The 24211-nt window shown below is 37.5% G+C and overlaps 1 protein-coding gene across 1 annotated transcript in view; it reads right to left on the bottom strand.

Moving 5' to 3' along the window:
- DOCK3 (dedicator of cytokinesis 3) overlaps positions 1–24211 on the bottom strand; it is a 681302-nt gene that overhangs the window by 532770 nt on the left and 124321 nt on the right. The window contains exon 3 of the mRNA XM_012639462.1: positions 826–866. Within this exon, the coding sequence (XP_012494916.1) occupies positions 826–866 (41 nt within the window). The remainder of the gene's footprint in view (positions 1–825; positions 867–24211) is intronic.

Genomic DNA, 24211 nt, shown 5'->3' with positions numbered 1-24211 from the left:
AACTGCTAATTAAAATATATTTGGGAGCTGGGTGCAGTGGTTCACACCTGTAATCCCAGCACTTTGGGAGGCCAAGGTGAGAGGACTGCTTGAGGCCAGGAGCTTGAGACCAGCCTGAGCAACATAGCAAGACCCCATCTCTACAAAAATTAGTAAAATTAGCCAAGCGTGACAGTATACACCTATAGCCCTAGTTACTCAGGAGACTGAGGAAGAGAATCACATAAGCCCAGGGGTTTGAGGCTGCAGTGAGCTATGACGGTGTCACTGCACTCTAGCCTGGGTGACAGAGTAAGACCTTGTCTCAAATATATATATATATATTTGATCAAATTAATATTAATTATAATAAAGCACATAAAATCTAGTACATATAATTAGTATTCTGTACTAATAACTTTGGTTTAAATTCATATTTGAACAAGGATATTATGATCAACAGAGAAATGTCTAATTGGACATTATTGGAAAATTTTTTCCATTTTGTATTTTAGAAATAAATTCATCTAATCATGTGGTTCCACAGGACTAGGCCTATGAATAAGTCAATTTACTTTTTGCCAAATACTTGAAGGAAAAAATATTAAAAACCCTAAATTGGCTTTTTCAAGATAAGCTTTACAGCTATGACCATATTTGCATTTTTTGTCCTTTGGAAAAACCATTTTAATACTGCTGAGACAGAGAAGAGGCTGATGCAATTCTGTAAAGGAAAGAATGATTGTGGCTACTATAAAAGATTGACTAGTAAGAGTAGTTGTTATATGAAACATACTAGACACCTCCTTCCTACATTAGAAAAGGCAACAATAAACTTTTCATTACCTTCACATTTGGCTTCTTTGTTGAAACTCCTCTGTACCAACCTAAAACAAATCACAAAAGGATATTAAAATCATATTATTGTCATTTTCTGTAAGAGACACAATGGTATTTTTAGAAAAAATATATTAATGCAAATCTTTCTTTAAAACACCAACTTTTGCTTTATTAGGATCTAGAGTTGTCATAGCAATTTATTCCAAACAGAACAGTCTGATGATGAATACCACATTCTCAATTTTCATTACAATGCATAAAGCTTTGCAACTGAATAAGATACAGAAAATTAGAAACGACCTCAGAGGACATGGTAATTAAACAGCACAAAAACTCCCAGATAAAGGTGTTGGGACAGAGAAATGCTAAAATTATAGTGCTTTTTTTGTGCCAGATAGGGAATACAGCCAAGACCTTCTGTTTCCTGGTCTCAATCAATTTCCCATGCAGTATACTACACTACTCTAATTTCTTTGCCTTCCAGCTGCTAAAGTCAACATCCCTGCTAGTGCAGATCTTCCTCTTGATCTATTTTCTTTTAGCATTCACACACACAGCATACTATCCAAAGTTTCCCTTACACAATAAAAAACAATATTCAGAGAAAGGAAATTTTACTACCAACTTTTCTCAATTCCGATCTATTATTTTCAGAGCTTTGCTGGAGTTTCTCTACTAGGTTTTAAGAGGAAGCAGCTCCAATGGGTAAGAGAGGAGCCAAAAGTTGTATTTAAAAGAGAGAGATGAAGAAAAGAAGAAAAAAGAGATTGTTGATAATAGCTAATTTTAATTGAGAGCTTATTGTTGAGAGCCTGTTCCATATATTAACCTTTAAATCTCACAACAAAGCTATGAAGAACCAACTTTTTCCTCACCTGAAAATATAACAAACAATAAAAGAAGAGATAGCCTTGCTTCTGTTGAGTACAACAGCTGAAATAATAAATTTCATTCATTCATCTTATACCTTGAATCTTAATTTCTTCATTTATTTTTTAAAATTGTAATAACTTTATCAATGTGACACTTTCCAGTATCTTTAGAAACATAATAGAAATGGACATCAACAAGTATGGCAGAGTAGGACTCTCCAAAAAGCCTCTCCTCAATAAAAGCAATCAAAACATTATAAAGTTCCAGTAATCAAGACAGTGTTGTACTGGCAAAAGATTAAGCAAAAGATCAATAGAACCAGAGAGTCTAGAAATGGACCCACATAATATAGTCGACTGATCTTTGACAAAAGAGCAAAGACAATACAATGGAAAAAGATGGCATTTTCAACAAAAGGTACTAGAACAACTGGACACTCATATGCAAAAAAATAAATCTACACACAGATTTTACGCTAGTAAAAATAAAATTAACTCAAGGCTGGCACAGTGGTTCACACCTATAATCCTAGCACTTTATGAGGTCAAGGTGGGAAGACCACTGAAGGCCAGGAATTCTAGAACTGCCTTGGCAATAGCTAGAGCCCAGCTCTACAAAAAAATTAAAAATAGCCAGGCATAGTGGCACACACCTGTAGTCCCAGCTACTTGGGAGGCTGAGACAAGAGGATCAGTTGAGTCCAGGAATTTGAGGCTGCAGTAAGATATAATGATGCCACTTCACTCTATCCCAGGCAACAGAGTGAGAGTGAGACTATCTCAAAAAAAAAAAAAAAAAAATTAACTCAAAATGAATCATAGACCTAAATGTAAAATGCAAAACTGTAAAACTCCTAGGAGATAACATAGGAGAAAATCATAGTGACCTTGGGTACAGCAATGATTTTTTAAATATAACACCAAAGGTATAATCCATGAAAGAAATAATTGATAAGCTGGACTTCATTAAAATTAAAACTTGTGCTCTGTGAAAGACACCGTCAAGAGAATGAGAAGAAAAGCCACAGACTGGGAGAAAATATTTACAGAAGACATATCTGATAAAGAACTATTATCCAAAATATACAAAGAACTCTTAAAACTCAACAATAAGAAAATAAACAGCCTAATTTAAAAATGGGCAAAAGACCTTGACAGATACCTCACCAAATAAGACACATACAGATGGCAAACAAGAATACAAAAAGATGCTCAATATCATTATGTGATTAGAGAATTACAAATTATAACTATGAGATACCACTACATACCTATTATAATGGCCAAAATCCAGACCACTGACACCACCAAAAGCAGGTGAGGATGTGTAGCAACAGGAACTCTTACTCATTAACAGGAATACAAAATGGTACAGGCACTTTGGAAGAAAGCTTAGTGGTTTCATACAAAACCAAACATACATATCATACCATATGATCCAGAAATCCACTCCTTGATACTTAACCAAATAAGTTGAAAACTTACATCCACACAAAAACCACAAATGGATTTTTACAGCAGCTTTATTCATAACTTCTGCCAAACCTTAGGAAGCAACCAAGATGTCCTTCAATAGGTGACTGGACAAATAAACTGTAGTACATCCATACAATGGAATGTTATTCAGCAATAAAAAGAAATGAGCACTCAAGCCATAAAAAGACACTGAGAAACTTTAAATGCATATTATTGATGCATTTAACACAATATAATGGTAATGAAAATGTGGTATCATGCTCTCTTGTAGTCAATTCTCCTTTCCAACCTTGGCAACCACTTATCTTCAAAACCATATTACCATCTCTATGGGCTGCCACCATTTTAAGGGTCACAAGAATTGAGTTCACTGAAGTTCACCCATCACTTTTTTTTTTGAGACAGGGTCTCACTCTGTCACCCAGGCTAGAGTGCAATGGCACAATCACAGCTCACTGTAACCTAGAATTCCTCGGCTCAACTGATCCTCCTGCCTCACCCTCCTGAGTAGCTAAGACTATAAGCACATGTCACCATGCCCCGCTAACTTTTTTTATTTTCTGTAGAGATGAGGTCTTGCTATGTTGCTTAGGCTGGTCTCAAATTCCTGGCCTCAAGTGATCCTCCTGTCTTGGTCTTCGAATGCACTGGGATAATAGGCATGTGCCACCAAGCCCAACCACCTTTTCTCAAAATCAAAACTCTGCACAAACTTAGCCAAATGTGCCCATTCCATGACTGAGAAGAACTGAAGAGGGTGAGGGAAGCAAAGAGGAGATAGAAGTAAAAAGGACTCATTGTTTTTATGTCTCTTATACATGGACCAAAAAAATTCATAACCTCTCAAAGAAACAACTAAAATATCTCCAAAATCATTAAGTCAACAGGAAATACACACTATTAATGAGCTAGTAACAATAAAGCATCTTTTAAAAGTCAATTTACCTATTGTCCAAGAACCCGAGACAATCTGCCTTTAAAACTGTATTATTCCCTTTCATTTTCATCATTTATATCTTAACTGTCCAAGATTTCAGAATACTAGCAAAGAAAGTGAAATCCCTCTTGATGTTCAGGCTGCCTGAATCCTCATCAATTTCAATGCCATCATATGCAGTTAATTGAAGAATACATGCCAGGTGTGGTGGCTCATGCCTGTAATCCCAGCACTGTGGGATGCCAAGATTTGGGACTAGGAGTTCAAGACCAGCTTGGGCACCATAGTGAGACCCCATCTCTACAAAAAATTTTGTTTTAATTAGCTGGGCATGGTGGTGCATGTCTATAGTCCCAGCTACTTGATGGCTTGCGGAAGGATCACTTGAGCTCAGGAGTTTTTGAGATTACACCGAGCTATGATCGCACCACTGCACTCCAGCCTGGGTGACCGAGTGAGACCCTGTATCAAAAAAAAAAAAAAAAAAACACAGAGTCTTTCCCATCTGGTAAGTAAATACCTGATGGTGTGATCACTACTAGGAACTTAAGATCAAGGCAAAATTTTCAGATACAAATTTATATAGAAAATTAAATGAAGAGAGGAAGGCATTCTTAAAACTACACAGTTTATAATTTAAAGACTACTTCCTTCAGGCAATCAACTATGTATGCCTTTGACTTGAGTCATAATAACATGATTAGATTTGAATTCTAAGAAATACTAAACACGTATTGCCTCCAAAAAGGCAGGTCTTCTATCCCATCTGTAAATACCAGCTCTTCCCTTCCTCAGTAACATGCTACAACTCTCTAACTTCTAAGCTAGAGGCACGTTACTCACAGGACTGTTGTGAGAAACATAACTTTTTGTACTTTCCCCAAAATATCTAACAATGAAACTTTACAATGTAAGAATTACTAGAAAAGGTTTGGGTACTGTCTTCAAATTCCAAAAGCATAACTCTTTGAGCCTCGGTTACTCCTTTGCTCAAAATTCTCCAACAGCATCCCATCCTCAAAGTAAAATCCAAAGCCTCTGCTGATCTCAACTCCCACTACTCTCTCTGCTTCTCCCCAACCCACCCCTCCACTGCGATACTAGTCTCCCTGCAATTCATTCAACTCACTAAGCTGGCTCCCACCTCAGGGCCTTTACACTTTTTGTCAATCCTCAGGGCCTTTACACTTTACACTTTTTGTACCATATACTTGGACTAATCCTCCCACCCTCCAGCCCTACAGAACCACAGGATTGCTTCCTCACTTCCATTTGTTCTCTGCCCACATGTTGTCTTCTCAGAAAGTGCCATGCACAGTATCTGACATACTGCAATAACTCAATTATTGCCGGGGATGTGGGGAGTAGTGACAGGGGAGCAATACACATTAATATGTTATGTTTGCTAAATAACACTGTAAAATGTTATTTCTAAACCTCCCCAGAGGAGACTGGTCTCATCAAATAAATTAATTGAAATCTGAAGTTTCTTAATATAAATGATGTTGATTCTAAGAAAATTTAGGGGACCAAAATTACATACTTCTTGTGAACTAAAATAAAATCTTAAACTACCCCCTCCCAGCTGACTAAATGGACCCCCTCTTGGCCAAGGGGATCCCAGAAATACCCTAAAAGCTGAGTCACTGGCCGTGAGAAGGGAGGTCAGACACACCTCATCACGCCCCCCTCCCTTCTAGTAGATATCCTTTGTAACTCATTAACAGGCTTAAGGCTATTCAAGACAAACCTGCAGGTGCTCAATTTACGTAACAACTCACTTGAATCTGGGTATACATCTGGTGGTTTGTCTCTGATTAACAGACTTCCTTATCTTAATTTAAAACATTCCAGGCCTTTAGACAAAACTTCATTTCTTTAACCAATTACAAATCAAAGAATCTTCAAACTCACCTATAACCTGTAAGCCTCTGCTTGACGATGTCCTGCCTTTTCAGGCCAAACCAATGTATGCCTTCCATGTATTGATTTATGATTTTATCTGTTATTCCTGTCTCCCTGAAATGTATAAAACCAAACTGTAACCCAACCATAGCAAGTCCAATTGTTCAAGGCTTCTTGGGCAAGGCTCCAGGCCATGGTTCTCAAATTTGGCTCAAACTAAACCTCTTTAAATTATTTTACAGAGTTTGGCTTCTTTTCTGTTGACCTCCTGAACACCTATTTTATCACTAGCAAAATACTGATACAAGCACTACTACAGAGAAGATTTACTATTACAACAAAATTACAATCAATAAACTTAAAACCAGAGTAAATGAGCATGAAGAGCCTCCACACCCATGGGAAGTAATGCTTCCAACATTAAATAGGAATGATTTCTTCACCATACAACCCATGCATAATTAGTGATCACTGATAAAGCCTAAACTATCTGCATGACAAATTTGACTTTACCCGCAATCTCCTTATTCTTAAAACACTACCACTGAATCTCTCATGCTTCTAACCACAGCTCTGTTTCAAGTGACTTTTAACTCACTGTCATACAAAATGCTATCTAGAGTTATTTATCCACCAGTGGTCTTTTGTTTATGACTTTTAAGTAAAACTTACATCAAAATAAACTACATGCAGAAAGTAAATCAGGGATATGAGAGACAATATAAATCAAAATGTCTCTTGATTTAATGTCCCAAAACATACACTGGCCTAAAAGAACAAGCTTATTTTCTCAGTCTATATATTTTATTACCAGGTACAAAGTCTCGCAAAAAGCCAACTGGGTTTCCTCTAAACTAGGTTTACAAAAATTCTTTATAATATCTAATTCACCCACACAAGAAATAAGTTAAAAAGTTCTATGCTGAAAAGAGCCAAAACAGAACTAGGACTATGTAAGCAAAATAAAACACAGGTTGTAACCCGACTAAGAAACTATAATACAAATGCAAATCACGATCTCACTTAAAAAAACAACTTATTTGTACAAGCGCCTCAAGATAAGAAGGAAAATAACAAAATAACAAAAAAGTAAAGTAGAAAACGCAAGAGTAAAACCAAAGGTTCTAAAGTGTTAACTGCACCTGTTCCTCCAAATGTGGTCTAATTAGATATAAAAACAGCGCCATGCTGTGAAAACTACTTTCACCCAGACATTATAATCCTAATGGAGATGATTGAAAATATGATATATTTGCATTTCAACTTAAACATTATTGATTATATTTACTAAAAATTACAAAATCACCTAAAATATACAGACAGGAAATTCAATAATATATATCCAAAATGTCCACATTAAAAATATCAAAAACTTGGATTCTAAAAATGTCATTTATTACTAAATATGACTAAAAATTAAGGGAATAAATGTAACTAAATCTCTAATTGAGATGTAATGTTAATTCCTATTTTATACTGAAATTACTAAGGATTTCGGAATTTAAGAGTTATTCAAAGTATATTCTATTTAAGCAATTAGCCCACAAAGGAAATGAAAAAATATGGGAAAATGTTTTAAATAAAAAATATCCACATTAGACTGAAGAGCAAAAAGCAAATGCAGATTTTAGAAAGATAGGGGGATTCACTATACTTTCAAAGACAACAAAATTCAGAGAAATTACATACTGTTTATAGGTAATTAATGTACAAAAAAATAGAAGAAACTGAGAATATTAGATAATTGTCACAGAAGTAGGAAAGAAGCATACTAGAGCATATGTGTGCTTAACCATCACTAAGTAAGTGCTCAAGATAACTGTGATAGAAGTAGGAAAGAAGCATACCAGAGCATATGTGTGCTTACCATCACTAAATAAGTGCTCAGAAATTACCTGCTGTTAAGAATAAAATGAGATAGGTACAGGGTTTCATTTATCAACTTAACTCTGGATTACACCTTCCATGATTGGTCATGTCAAACACACTTTGTATGTAAATCAAAAAGTTACTTCAAAGGCCAGGCACAGTGGCTCACACCTGCAATCCTAGCACCCTGGGAGGCTGAGGCAGGAGGATCCCTCTGGAGGATCGCTTGAGGTCAGGAGTTCAAGACCAGCCTGAGCAAGACCAAGACCCTCTGCTCGAACCTGTAGTCCCACCTACTCGGGAGGTGGAGGGAGGAGGATCGCTTGAGCCCAGGAGTTTGAGGCTGCTGTGAGCCAGGTTGACACCACAGCACTCTAGCCCAGGCAACAGAGCAAGACTCTGTCTCAAAAAAAAGAGTTACTTGAAACCTAATTTTTACCAAAAAAAAAGGAAACTTTTTAAAAAAATTTAATCCCATTAGGTTAGACAAGCAAGTCAGTCAGAAGGGAAATACAAATTAAGTGAGAAATCTATTTGGGAAAATATTTTGGGTCTTAGGTATAAATATGTTAAAGATGAATTTATGTGAAAGCTACAATTACTTAAACATGCAGACAAAAATGGTGGTCATCTACCCTTGTGCCATGCTCTGTGCTAGGTGTTTTCACATCTATAATCTCAAACACTGCTGAATACCACTTTGTTAAATATGCATTCTTATTTAGATTATGAAGTGTCCTTGCCAGCCAACCAATGCAAGTGAGGCTATCCCAAAAAGCCAACAGTACCCCTACAATTGCTACTGACAGATAGGCTGCAGAACAGTGTTAGCAGTGTTAACCCAAAAGAATGATGCCTCTATATAGATCAAGCCACATGACAGTCAACAATCAGCAGTCCTTTACAAAGATTCTGGGGGCAAACCAATCGAGCCAGATCAAAAGCACCAAACACAGTCCAACAAAAAGTACCCTTCAACGAGAAGTTTCAAGCTTTTTATTTTAAAGGTATAACATATATTCCACATTGACAAAAGGAAAAATGCAAATTTATTTACCCCCAACCCTTGGCCAACAGCTGCATAGGAAGTAGAGACAGGGAGAACACAAGCACAATTTCTCTTCCATGAGAAGATCACAATTTAAAATAGTCTAATAAAAAATCATGGTTCTTTGTGAAGACTTGCATGAGGATCCAATTTAGAGATAATTTAAGAGTCAAAAACAAAATCTATAACTTTTTAAAAATACTGGTGTTTTCCCCGCCTTAGTCCATCAATAAAGATAGGCACAGCCCACCCAATTCTGGATCCCTTTTCCAATTATATAGCTAGCTAGTAATAGGCAGTAAAGAAAGTGCCAATCACTTGCAAAAATAAAAAACTTAGAATTCAACCCCAAAATAAGGGGACCATAATTATTCAAAAAGTCTACACTCAAAAATCCTCTATTATTTTCACTGAAAAGTTTAAAGAATAACTTTCTGTATTTGCATAATTTAATGCTATATTAAATCTTTATATATGAGCTGTAAGTACAAAAGATAACCACCAATAAATAAATGTACATTAAAAAGCTGAGAATATTTACCTTCCAAATGAGTTATTATTATCTTTTTTTTTTCCTTTTTTTTTTTTTTATTTCAGCATATTATGGGGTACAGATGTTTAGGTTACGTGTGTTGCCCTTGGTTCCCCTCCCCCCAAGTCCGTGTTTCAAATATGTCCATCCTTCGGGTAGTGCGCATTGCACTCCTTGTGTATACAAATACCCGTCCCCTCCTCCCTCCTCCCCCCTCCTCCCACCGCCCTCCCCCTTCCCCAGCATCCAATAGATGTTGTCCTGATATGTGCTTTTATGTGTTGATTAGTTAATACCAATTTGATGGTGAGTACAAATGGAACCCGTTCTTTTGCTCTTGTGGTGCCCCACTTTGGATAATGGGCTTAAGTTTAATCCAGGAAACTGTAAGTGGTGCTAGATCACTGTCATTTCTTATAATTGAGTAATATTCCATTGTAAACAAATACCAAATTTTGATAATCCACTCATGGATTGATGGGCACTTGGGTTGTTTCCACATTCTTGCAATAGTGAATTGTGCTGCCATAAACATTCGGGTGCAGATGTCCTTATTGTAGAATGTTTTGTGCTCTTTTGGGTAGATGCCTAATAGTGCTATTGCTGGATCGAATGGTATTTCTATTTTTAGCTCTCTGAGGTATCTCCAAATTCTTTTCCACAGAGGTTGCACTAATTTGCAGTCCCAAATGAGTTATTATTATCTTAAAATTAGTCACTCTGAAGAGCCATAAACAAATTTCAATAATACTGACACTGATCAAGCTATTTTTAAGTTCTTTTAAAATTAAAACACATCTAAAACATGTTTATGAACTTCTGGTTCTAGTTCTGACACTTTGCTTTGGACAAATAAAAAGGCTGAACAAAATACAGGAAATAAGTGTATAAGTGCATTGGAGAGCAAATATCTTAGATGGGACTTAAGACACTCTGATCCCCAAGAGAAGGAAACCACATTGAGGTGAGTTCCTCAGTCACCTGACTTTTTCTCTGAGGGCATCCCAGCAGAAAATGTCAGCTCATTGAGATATGGAGAAAAATGTTGACACTGAGGGTTACCAAAGCAACTGAGCCTTTCAGGAACAAAATTCCAGAAAGAGGTAAATTACAGTAAATCCAAAATTCTGTATACAATCACCACTCCTGAGATTGCCCAATTCTTAAACTGGCATGCAGGGCAGGGCTCCAAGAAACCTAGCAGAAAGCAGCAGCTGAGAGGCTAAACAGCTGAACAGAGCCACATTACCTTTAGAAGTAAATAATAACACTCACACAGTGACTTTTCAACAGAAACTATGTAAGTCAAAAATTAACTAAGTGACATCTTTAAAATGCCAGAAGAAAATACCCATTAACCTAGAATTCTATACCCAGGAAAAACAGCTTTCAAAAATGATGACAAATTTAAGAGGGATTCACATAAGCAGAAGCAGAAACAATGTGCGGCAAACCAGCACTAAAAGAAATACTACTAAAAAGTATATTTGAGATGGCAAAAAAAATGATTCCAGATTGGAAAAAAGAGCACTGGAAAGGGTAAAAAATGTGAGCAAAGAAATGAACATATAAGTAAAATATATTACAACAGTAGCACAAAAGGAAAGAGTGTGGTAAGTGCAATTAAATCCTTGTTGGTAGTGGTGAAAGAACAAATTAACACATTAACTGCCATGTGAGTTGTACTTAACTCATGCTAGTTTTGAGCCCGGGGCCTGGTGAAGCATATGTAACTCACATATCCCTACCTTGGGAGCTGTGTGGACTATTTTTCAAGTTGCATATAACTCACACACAGAAAACAACAAAAAAAATTTTTTTTCCATTAAATTAGAAAAGGATCATTTTGTTTTCAAAGTTTTTATTCTATTTTTGTAATAAAACACCGTGGCCCCAAGGAAAAAAATTTTTTTCAACTGTGGCAGTCAACGTGTTAATATAGACTCTAATAAATCAAGGAAGAATGTTTTAAGCTCTAGGATAACTGCTAAGGGAAAAATAAAACACTGTAAAACAAAAAAGCTAATAGAGGAGAATCAATGGAGTAATAAAAATATTGGATTAATTCAAGGAAGGCAAGAAAGGATAAGTCAAGAAAAAAAATAAGGCACAAAGAGAAAACAAAGACCAAGATAAGGCCAGATGTAGTGGCTCAAGGGTAATCCTAGCACTTCGGGAGGCTGAGGCAGGATGATTGCTTGAGGCCAGGAGTTCAAAACCAGCCTAAGCAACATAGCAAGAAGACCCCATCTCTACCAAAAAACAAAAAAGGATAAAAAAAAAAAAAAAAAAAAAAAAAAAACCCCAAAAAAAAAAAAAAAAAAAAACCCTAAATGATAGACTTAAACCTAACTAATATAGCAATAACTAAGCACAAATGGACTAAATAATCCAAATTGTCAGACTAAATAAAAACAAATCCCCCAACTACAAGCTATTTACATATGCTACAGACTGTTCTGTGTTCCCCTACAAATTCGTATGTTGAAACCTAATCCCCAATGTGAGAGTATCTGGATGTGGGGCCTTTGAGAAAGTGACTAGGTCATGAGGGCAGGGCCCTTATGAATAGTATTAATGCCTTTATAAAAGAGACCCAAGAGATCTCCCTCACTCCCTTCTACCATGTGAGGACACAGCAAAAAGATGGCCGTCATTGAACTAGGAAGTATGCCTTCACTAGACAGCAAATCTGTTGGTACCTTGATCTTAAACTTCCCAGCCTCTAGAACTGAGAAATAAATTTCTGTTTATAAACTACCCAGGCTATGGTATTGTTACAGCAGCCTAAATGAACTAAGATAACATACAATACACATACACACACATGTACTTTAAACATAAAAATGCATAAAAGTTAACAGTAAAAGGATTGGTGACCTCCTCTTAGCCCCACGTGGAAGTAGATGTAGAGGATAATCAGGGCAAATTAGAGTTATGTGACTCAATTAGAGAGACAGACATGTACAGCCTCTAAAAAGCCATATAGATCAGAAAAGTGGGCAAATATAGTCATACATAATCTATGCCTTCAACATTACTATATGTCAGAGAAGACTATGGATCGCAAAATGTGTTTACATAGAGAAAAACTCCAAATTACAATAAAACTAATTCTAAAGCTCCTACCACCAGTATATAGTCTTTCACTACCACATTTCCAAAGGGTGCCTCCCTGCTTATACTCACCTATTTCCCCTTAAGATGTAGTGCTTTTCTGAAATTGTCACCACTTCTTTTTCATATAGACTCTTCAGACTACTAGTGGCACTCTACACACTAGCTTACAGTGGTAAAATCAGTATTCTCAGCTGCTACAGGCAGCAGAGCAAGGAGCACAGTGCAAAGACTTTGTCAAAACAAGTACAGGCAAAAATCTGGGCCAAGCTCAGTTGAGCATTTTGTCCTCAGATTTAAAAAGTGATGCAATGGTGGCAAGAAATATGGTGATGATGGCCTTCAACATGTCTGTCTCTCCTTTGAGTCACACAGCTCTAATCTATCCTGATTATCTTCTACATTTGGTGCTCATTTATCCTGATTATTGCCCTTTACATTCATCCTAAGGATTACTTTAAAGAGTCCTTCTCTGTGCTGGATCCTGTGTATCCTGTATCTCTGTATCCTGTGTCTTCCTCTTCCTTAATTTATTGCTTTGTTTTGAAGAAGTATATTCCCTAGATTGAAGCTTCTTGAGAACAGTCACATGGGAAAAAAACTGAAACTTCCACATGTCAAAAATATCTTTCCTATACTCTTACATTTAGTTCATGGTTAGGGCTAGAACTATAAAATTCTAGATTAAAAATCATTTTACACTGCTTCACTGTCTTCTAGCTTCCACACCTAAAATCCAAGGTCATTCTTATTCCTGATCTTTTGTATTTGGCATGCTTTTTCCTGTCTTTGAAGGCTTGTCAAATCTTTGGTCCCACTAATCTGAAATTTCACAATGACATAAATCTACTTTCATTCATTTGTGTTAGGTTCTTCCTAGGCCCTTTCAATCTGGAAACCCGTGCCCTTCCACTCTTGGAAATCCATTCTAAGAAATTTTCCTAAATTATTTCATAGTGAATTTCTATACTTTGGTTTCTCTCCTCTATGTTTCTGAATCTCCACCAAATGATGCACCTCTTGAAGCTGATTTCTAATTTTCTTATCTTCTCTAATTTTCTATGACTTTGTCTTTTTATTCTATTTTCTAGGAAATTTTCTCAACTTTATCTTCCAACCCTCCTATTTTTATTCCTGCTATGGTGTTTTTAATTTCCAAGAGCTCTTTTCTGTTGTCTGAATGTTTTTTATATTATCCAGTTCTTGTTTCATAGATACAATATCTTTGTTTATCTCTCAGAGGACATTAACAATAATCTTTCTTTACCCGATGCAGTCTGTTTCTCACAAATTGATTTTTCTTTTCCATTCCCTATTTTTTAGGGGGAGGAGTGGAGGGTGGCCATCTTTCATGTTAGAAGCATCCTCGAATATACTGTATCCTTGGTTGTTGGTTCATACTTAAGGGAAAGGAAATAAAAAGTTAACTGGAAGCTCCAAATACATGAATAAACATTGCTGACCTTATGACTCACTATACAGAGATCTGGCTGTATCATTTGTTGTGGAAACCCTGACATCACAGTATCAAGTGGAGTATAGTCAGCAGACAGAAAATACACTAATCGTTAAAACAGAAAAAATTTAATGTAAAGAATTGTTAAACAGGTAAAAGACGGTAAAAAACTGAAAATGTGAAAGAGAGCTCTAGGATAGAATAAAGGTGGCAACTCCAGAGTACAAACACCACACTTAAGGCTGAGAGAAAAGTAAACGAGGGAAAAAAAAAAAAAAAGGCTTAGCAACTTAGAGAATGGGTCCCGAAAGGCTAAGATACAGATATGTGAAGAAATAGCAGACGACTACAAAAATATGCTATCAACTGACTACTCAGTGAGGAAGAATGTAGCTGAAGGTCATTAATCAGAACCAACACCACTGCCTGCCGTGGGAAATACTGCAGGTAGCAACTACCTACAGAGCAGTCTGCCACTGGGACAAAAAACAGAAACAACCATATCTCTTCTTCCTCCAGCCCAATAGTCTCCTCTTTACTGTACCCCTTTATTGGAAGAGCCTAAAACAAATTCAGCTGACAAAGAAGAAATGTGGTTTGCAGAGTCCAACTCCAGCATCATAAGGAAGGGTTAAGAATGGTAGGTTTGGAACTCAGAGGCAAAAAATCGATAATTGGCACAGTCAGCATCTTTAGGGCCTTCCCTTGCACTGGTCAGATTGCTCACAAGAGCCTTCTAATCTCTTGTTAAGAAGGGGAAAAGTCTGGCTGCCAGGATTTTGAGAGCCAAGTAGAGGATAAAGACTGTAAGTTTCAGTATTCTATATTCAGTAAGCATATTATAACATAATCCCCAAATCTTCAATATGGAACCTGTTTCCTGACCTGTGCATGAAATCTCCCAATACAGAGATCCTCTACTTAACCTCTATAGAAAATAAACCTCAAAACGTTTACCAGGATGAGAAAAGAGCAGACATCAAATGAGATGAAGTAAAGGAGAAGACCTAAATATATTCATGCTTGGTTCCAAAGGTATCTGGTGCTATAATTTCCTATGGCTTTTGAGGATAGGTTGTATAAACAAGGTTAGTTCTTAGCTATTCCCATGACCAGCTATCTCAGGTCTGCTTAGTCACTTTCCACTCTTCCAACTCCTTGCCAACTTTCCTTGTCCTAATGGGTATAGTACATTTTTTAATCCCTGTATTTTCATTTTTGTAGTGTTTCAGAAAGAAGCAAAATTAGATGCAGATATTCAACACTCCACTGTAACCAAAAAGATTTTAAACATTTTTTTCAATATGGTAGCATACGTTTATCCTTTGATAGTCTGTAAGCTTACTCTGAGGAGAATTCCAAATACTTTCTGATAAAAGCCCAATATTATTAATCACATAATCTGCCAAGGTGCCTATTCTAAGGACAACACTCATCTACATGTATATGTTGTAACATTTGTTTTTAAACTGTTCCCTATTTAAGATGATATTTAATATTAAACAAATTACAAGAAGGATTAGAGATTTCATACAAAGATACTTGTTCTTTTTTGAGTCCTAAAGTAGCAATCAAATAAACTGTAACAGAAAAATTGGGAGGAACACCATCCATGGCACACTTGAATATAAACTGTGATTTTCCTGGTAATAGCTCAAAGGATATTAGTTCATTTAGCCACCTAAAATTTCAATGCAAAAAAAGCTATCTTGCACAGAAGGAGAAACATGAGGCATCACAAGGTCATGCTGACTGTCATAAATAAGCAAAAAACAAAAAGCTATAAATAGAACCCTAGTCCATTATCCTTGCCCAAAAAAAAACAATAGTATATACAGATGAAGATACACTAGGAAATGGCAGTGAATAGGCAAGATTTGTAAACACAAAGAAAGATATATCAGTTTCAGCTGCCCGGAGCCACTCCTCAAAGGCTATGAGAGACTTAGGTTATCAACATCATTTTGAACCCCCAATAAATTTGGTTTCAAATATGTGCACAAAACTGCAAAACAAATTATGACCCTCATCTGCCCAAAACAGGCTACCTTCCAAGACCCAGGAGGAAGCAAACACACAGCTATATAAAACTTCAAACCTTGAGGCTTCTTTTTCTGATAGCCGACAGTCTACTACGCACTAACTTAGCAAACTTTCATATAATAAATACCCCATGAATGAAAACTTTCCTGGTGACCAGAGAACCATGGTTTAAAACTACCTCTATTGTTCAAGTGTTTAAAAATAGAAAACATCATAAATATATCCATTATGTGTTCATTCAAACACTTATGAAAGTAGCCCAACAGGGGAAAGATCAAGACTCATACAATCCAATAGACTTTAGAAATGGCTCTCAAGAAACAGTGGTTTTGGCCAGGCGCGGTGGCTCACGCCTGTAATCCTAGCACTCTGGGAGGCCAAGGCGGGTGGATCGTTTGAGTTCAGGAGTTCGAGACCAGCCTGAGCAAGAGCGAGACCCCGTCTCTACTAAAAATAGAAAGAAATTAATTGGACAACTAAAAATATATATAGAAAAAATTAGCCGGGCATGGTGGCACATGCCTGTGGTCCCAGCTACTTGGGAGGCTGAGGCAGAAGGACTGCTTGAGCCCAGGAGTTTGAGGTTGCTGTGAGCTAGGCTGACACCACGGCACTCTAGCCTGGGCAACACAGCGAGACTCTGTCTCAAAAGAAAAAAAAAAAAAAGAAACAGTAGTTTAGACTATCAGTGATTTTTCCAAAAGTATCACTCAATAAATTCCAAATAGCTTAATATTCATGGCAGGCAAGGAGAATCCTAATCCTCATTCTGTCATATACTACCTATGTTCCATTCAGCCTTTTTAAGTTTTAGTTTCCTCAATTAAAAAATGAAGATAATAATGTTTCACAAGCTATTGTGAGGATTAGCTAAAATAATGAATGCATAATATCTATTACTATTGGCTAAAACATGGTAGGTACCGAACAATAACTAACATAAAACTCTTACTTTTAAATATTAAATTATAATATAATAGAAAAATTGTCAAATGCATTTAAAAGTAATAGCGTGGCTGGACGCAGTGGCTCATACCCGTAATCCTAGCACTCTGGGAGGCTGAGGTAGGAGGATCGCTTGAGCTTAGGAGTTCAAGACCAGCCTGAGGAAGAGAGAGACCGCATCTCTACTAAAAAATACAAAAATTAGCCAGGCGTCACGGTGCGCGCCTGTAGTCCCAGATACCTGGGAAGCTGAGGCAAGAGGATCGCTTGAGCCTAGGAGTTTGAGGCTGCTGTGAGCTAGACTGATGCCAAGGCACTCTAGCCTAAACAACAAAACAAGACTCTGTGTCAAAAAAAAAAAAAGTAACAGCATTAAATGTTTAAAAATACATTTTACAAATATTCACTAAGTACTCTTTCTTCAAATTCTGACAATTTTCATATACAAATCATTTCCTAAAGATAACAGAAATGAAGTTTTCATAGCAACAAGATTTTCCTCTCATCAAAAAGATATAAACTTCAATTATCCACATAATCTCATTAAAACTTAAAATTTTAAGTGCCATTAGTAACTGACAAGAATATTTACCCACCAAAGTATAGTAGAGGCTTTGTTTAATTTTTTTTTTTTTTTTTTGACAGAGTCTCTCTCTGTCACCTGGGCTAGAGTGCTATAGCGTCAGCCTAGCTCACAGCAACCTCAAAGTCCTGGGCTAAAGCGATTTTCTTGTCTCAGCCTCCTGAGTAGCTGGGATTACAGGTACACACCACCACACCTGGCTAATTTGTCTATATTTAGTAGAGACGGGGACTGGCTCTTGCTCAAGCTGGTCTCCAAGTCCTGACCTCAAACAATACTCCCGCCTCGGTCACCCACAGTGCTAGGATTACAGGCCTGAGCCACCACGCCAGTCTAATTTAAAAAATGTTCAAATCTGAATTCTTCATATTTTTCAATAACATTAGTACTAATGAATTATCTTCTTTCATTTCTTTTTATCTCTATTTTTTTTATTTCAGTATATTACAGGAGTACAAATCTTTTAGGTTACATATATTTCCTTTGCCACACCCAAATGAGAGCTTCAAACATGTCCATCCCCCAGATGGTGAGCACTGCACCTATTAGGTATGAATATATCCATCCCCTGTTCCCCCCCTCCCACCTGCTCAACACCCAATGAATGTTACTTCCATCAGTGCACATAAGTGTTGATCAGTTAATACCAATTTGATGGTGAGTACATGTGACGCTTGTTTTTCCATTCTTGTGGTACTTCACTTACTAGAATGGGCTCCAGCTCTATCCAGGATAATACAAGAGGTACTAGATCACCATTGTTTTTTGTGGCTGAGTAGAACTTCACAGTACACATATACAACATTTTATTAATCCACTCATGTATTGATGGGCACTTGGGTTGTTTCCACATCTTTGCAACTGTGAATTGTGCTGCTATAAACATTCTAGTGCAGATGTCTTTTTTATAGAATGCCTTTTTTTCCTTTGAGCAGATGCCCAGTAATGGGATTGCTGGATCAAATGGTATTTCTACTTGTAGCTCTTGGAGGTATCTCCATATTACTTTCCACAGAGGTTATACTAGTTTTCAGTCCCACCAGCAGTGTACGAGTGTTCTTATCTCTCTGCATCCACATTAACATTTATTCTTTTGGGAATTTTTACAAAGGCCATTCTCACAGGGGTTAAGTGATACTTCACTGTGGTTTTGATTTGCATTTTCCTGATGATTAGAGATGTTGCGCATTTGTTCATATGTTTGTTGGCAATTAATCTACCGTCTTTGGAAACGTTTCTGGTCATGTCCTTTGTCCATTTTTTGATATGGTTGTTTGATTTTTTCTTGCTGATTTTCCTGAGTTCTATATAGATTCTACTTAGCCCTTTATCGGATGTGTAGCATGCAAATATCTTCTCCATTTCTGTAGGCTGTCTGTTTGCTCTCATGATAGTTTCTCCTTGGCTATGCAGAAGCTTTTTAATTTGATGAGGTCCCATTTATTTATTTGTTTTGTTGCTGTGATTGCCTTTGGGGTCTTCTTCATAAATTCTTTGCCTCAGCCAATATCTGTATGAGTTGTTCCAACATTTTCTTCTAGAATTCTTATAGTTTCATGCCGTAGGCTTAAGTCTGTTATTCACCGTGAGTTGATTTTTGAGAGAGATGAGAGGAACGGATCCTGTTTCAGTCTTCTACATGTGGCTATCCAATTTTCCCAGCACCATTTATTGAAAAATGATTCTTTTCCCCAGTGTATGTATTTGTCTGCTTTGTCAAAGATTAGATGACTATATGAGGATGGTTTTATATCTGGGTTCTCAGTTCTGCCCCATTGGTCTATGTCTCTGTTCTTGTGCCAGTAGCATGCTATTTTAGTTACTATAGCCTTGTAGTATAGCTTGAAGTCTGGTAAATTGATGCCTCCGAATTTGTTCTTATTGCTTTTGCTATATGGAGTCTTCTCTCGTTCAATATGAAGCATAGAATTGTTTTTTCTACATCTGTGAAAAATGATGTTGGTATTTTAATAGGGATTGCATTGAATCTGTAGTAGATCACTTTGGGTAGTATAGACATTTTAACAATGTTGATTCTGCCAACCCATGAGCATGGTATCATTTCCCATCTGTTTACTCTGCTATTTCCTTCCTCACTGTTTCCTAGTTCTCCCTGTAGAGGTCTTTTATCTCCTTAGTTAAATATATTCCTAGGTCTTTTATTTTCTTTGTTGCTACTGTGAAAGATATTGAGTCTTTGATTTGGTTCTCAGTCTGACTATTGTTGGCACATAGGAATGCTATTGATTTCTGTACACTGATTTTGTAACCCGAGACTTTGCTAAATTTTTTTTTTATCAATTCCAGTACTCTCATGGCAGAATTCTTGGGGTTTTCTAGATATAAGATCATATCGTCAGCAAAGAGTGATAGTTTGACCTCTTCTGCCCGCATTTGGATGCCCTTGATTTCCTTCTATTATCTGATTGCTCTCGCTAGGACTTCCAGCACTATGTTGAATAGAAGTGATGAGAGAGGGCAACCTTGTCTGGTTCCAGTTCTAAGCAGGAATGCTTTTGGTTTTTCCCCGCTCAGTATGATGGCAGCTGTGGGTTTGTCATATATGGTTTTAATCATTTTTAGGTAAGTCCTGTCTATGCCTATTTGGTTAAGTGTTCTTATCATAAAACGGTACCGAATTTTGTCGAATGCTTTTTATGTATCTATTGAGAGGATAATATGGTCTTTGTTTTTACTTCTATTTATGTGGTGAATTACATTTATAGATTTGTATTTGTTGAATCATCCCTGCATCTCTGGGATGAAGCCCATCTAGTCATGATGGATTTTTTTAATAAGCACCTGAATTTGGTTTGCTAGGATTTTGTTGAGAATTTTTGGATCTGTATTCATAAGGGATATCGGTCTATAGTTTTCTTTTCTTGTTGCATCCTTTCCTGGTTTCAGTATCAGGGTGATGTTGGCTTCATAAAACGTGTTGGGGAGGAATCCTTCCTTCTTGATGTTGCATAATAATTTCTGCAAGATAGGCACCAGTTCTTCTTTATAGGTCTGATAAAATTTGGGTGTGAAACCATCTGGTCCAGGACTTTTCTTTTTATGAAGGTTTTTTATTGCTGCTTCAATTTCAGTACTTGATATTGGTCTGTTCAGGAATTCTATTTCTACCTGATTGAGCCTAGGGAGGCTAAGTGTTTCTAAGAAGTTGTCCATTTTCTCCACATTTTCAAATTTATGCACACAGACGTTTTTATAGTAGTTGTAGACGATATTTTGTATTTCTGTGGTATCAGTTGTAATTTTTCCTTTTTCTTTCCTGATGGAGCTTATTAGGGTCCTTTCTTTTCTGCTTCTTGTTAATCTAGCAAGAGGCATGTCAATTTCATTTTTTCAAAGAACCACTTTTTGTTTTATTGATCTTCTGTATAGTTTTTTCCTTATCAATTTCATTTAGTTCTGCTCTGATCTATGTTATTTCTTTTCTTTTGCTGGGTTTGGGGCTGGTTTGCTCATTCTCTTCCAGTTCTTTGAGATAATTCATTAGATTGTTGATTTATGATCTTTCTGTCTTTTGGATGTAGGCATTTATGGATATAAATTTTCCTCTCAGGATTGCTTTAGCTGTGTCCCACAGATTTTGATAACCTGTGTCTTCTTTATCAATTAGTTTAAAGAATCTTTTGATTTCCATCTTAATTTCCTCCTTGACCCAATAACCACCGAGCAGAAGGTTGTTTAGTTTCCATGACTTTGCGTAGAGATGAGAGTTTCTGTTGGAGTTGATTTCTAATTTTATTCCACTGTGGTCTGAGAAGATGCATGGTATAATTTCTATTTTTTAAAATTTGTTGAGACATGCTTTGTGGCCTAGGATATGGTCAATCTTAGAGAATTGCACTGATGAGAAAAACGTATATTTCAGTGGTTTTTGGGTAAAATGTTCTACAAATGTCAGTCAGGCCAATTTGTTCTAGAGTTCTGTTTAAGCCCATTGTTTCTTTGTGTTTTTTCTGTTTGGAGGATCTGTCCTGTTCTGTCAGAGGAGTGTTGAAGTCCCCGGTTTTTATGGTGTTGCTGTTTATCATTTTGTTTAGAGCAAGTAGGATTTGCTTTATGAATCTGGGTGCACCTGAGTTAGGTGCATAAACATTTAGAATTTTTATGTCTTCTTGTTGAACTGTACCCTTCACCATATATAGTGATCATCTTTGTTGTCCATACTTTTGTTGATTTGAAGACTAAGTTATCCAAAATCAGAACTGCTACACCAACTTTCTTTTAGCTTCCGTTTGCATAAAATATTGTTTTCCATCCCTTCACCTTGAATCTGGATGTATCCTTATGGGTTAGATTTGTTTCCTAAAGATAGAAGATACTTGGATTGTGTATATTTATCCATTCAGCCAGCCTGTGTCTCTTTAGTGGGCAGTTCAAGCCATTCACATTTATTGAAAGAATTGAGAAGTGGGGCAGATTTCTGTTCACCCTGTTCAGCTGAACTTTGTTGCTTTGTTTTCTTTCTTGAGCCATTGTGGTATCTGGCCTTTGAGCTTTAGCTTTTGGATGATTTTACATTGGTAGTGTTTATTGTGCTGATGTGTGTGTGACACTGTTCCGAGTACTTCCTGGAGGGCAGGTCTTATCTTGATGAATTCCCTCAGTCTGTACTGAGTCTTTACTGGGAAGGTCTTTATTTCTCCTTCATATAAGAAACTTAGTTTTGCAGTGTATACGATTCTAGGCTGGGCATTATTCTGTTTGAAAAAAGTGAAAATGGGGCCCTAGTCTCTTTTGGCTTGTAAGGTCTCAGTAGAGAAGTCTGCAGTTAGTCTGATGGGTTTTCCTCTGTAGGTTACCTGCTTCTTTCACCTTACAGCATGTAGGAGGGCCTCTTTGGTGGTTATTCTGGCCAGTCTGATGACTATGTAACATGGTGTCTTCCTCTTTGCAATGAATCTCCCAGGAGTCCTTTGAACTTCCTGTACCTGGATATCTAGATTTTTAGCAAGGCTTGGGAAATTTTCCTCCATTATATCCTCAAATAGTTTATCCAACCCTTGTGTATTTTCTTCTTCACCCTCAGGGATGCCTATATTTCTCATGTTAGGCCTCTTCACATAATCCCACATTTCTTATAGGCTTTGTTCTTTTCTCTTAGTTCTCTGCTCCATCTCTGCAACTGACTTATTTAATTGAAAGGTGATTATCTTTAATCAGCAAGATTCTTTCTTCTGTTTGATCTACCCTATTCTTGAGGCTTTCCACTATGTTTTATAATTCCTTGAATAAATTCTTCATTTCCAGAAGTTCTGTTTGATTTTTCTTTAATATTTCAATTTCTTTAGTGAATTTTTCTTCCAAGTCCTAGGTTTTTTTTGGTTGTTTTTTTATGTGTGTGTGGTTTCTTTGTGTTGGGTATCCATTTTCTCTTGCATATCATTGAGTTTTCTTATAATCCATGTTCAAAATAATTCTTCTGTCATTTTAGTGTTCTGAATTTGGTTGATGTCCATTGCTAGACAGCTGCTGTTCCCCTTTGGTAGTGTGTTTTCAGTTTCATTCTTCATACTTCTGGAGTTCTTTCACTGATTCCTTCCCATCTGGAGCACTGTTGCTTCTTACATTTAGATTTTCATTTAGGTAATGACACACCCAGTTTAATCTCTGAGCCAGTAGGTGGTGTTTGTGGGTGAGATTCAATCACACCCTCTATGATGAGTCAGTAAATGCAGTAGAAGTGTGTGCAAATTCACTTCCCTGTCAGTAGGCTGCGCTTGGCTGGGCGGAGCAAGCTGTAGTGTTGTTTTTGGGTCCTGTAACCAGCTCTCATTCCTTTGGAGAGGCACTCTAGTGCCTCAAGTGGTGTACGGGGCCATGGGACTTCCAGGTGTGTCCTTATTCTCCACTTCATTGGGGGCAGGTTGGGGAGTGAGGCTGGGTGGGGCTGAGTTGGGTAAGTCTGCCCTCAAACTCCACAAATGCTGTTAGCAGGGGTCAAAGGTCTATTCTCTGCTTCTGGGCAAAGCTCCCAGGAAGGGGCTGAAATGGCCCCAGTCAGCCAAAAAGTCTACATGTGGGAGTGGGGCTGTCTGAGACCTGAAGTCTGGAGCAGGCCTTGCTTCTTTTCACCCTCCCCTATTCTGCTTCTCCCGGGCTTCTGCCTGCAAGCAGGACCTCAAGCCAGAAGATCTCCCCTGACTGTAATGTGGGCTAGGAAGTTCCCTTCCCACCCAGGATCCCTGAGCCAGGAGCGTGGCCCTCCCATGGAAGGAGGGTTGCCCCTCAAGCAAGCTGCAGCTAGGACCCACTCTGATCTGCCCCTGAAGGCATATACACCTCAGTAGACTAGTTCACAAATATCCCTTCTGTGCCCTCGGGCAATATGATGGAGACCTGACTATACAGGATCTGGCCTGCAGGCTTGTCTCCTGCCGGCCCGGAGATCAATCCCTGACCGTGCCAGGGAGAAAAGTGCTGGTCTCAAGTCACCCCTGGGTTGCCCAAGCTGGATCAATGTCTCTCCACCCTGGGATTTGCCCTGCTCTGCTGGGGTCACCAGGCAAGCAGCACCTGGGAGGGCTAGCAGGTAGGAAACACACAGTACATCCAAGTACTCCTCAACCTGCTGCAGGGCCCCAAAAAGAAAGG

Source organism: Propithecus coquereli, unplaced genomic scaffold, assembly GCF_000956105.1.
Source record: "Propithecus coquereli isolate 6110/MARCELLA unplaced genomic scaffold, Pcoq_1.0 Scaffold1, whole genome shotgun sequence".
Taxonomy (NCBI): Eukaryota; Metazoa; Chordata; class Mammalia; order Primates; family Indriidae; genus Propithecus; species Propithecus coquereli.
Note: the sequence above shows the minus strand (reverse complement) of the source record. Positions and strands in the feature narration are given on the sequence as shown.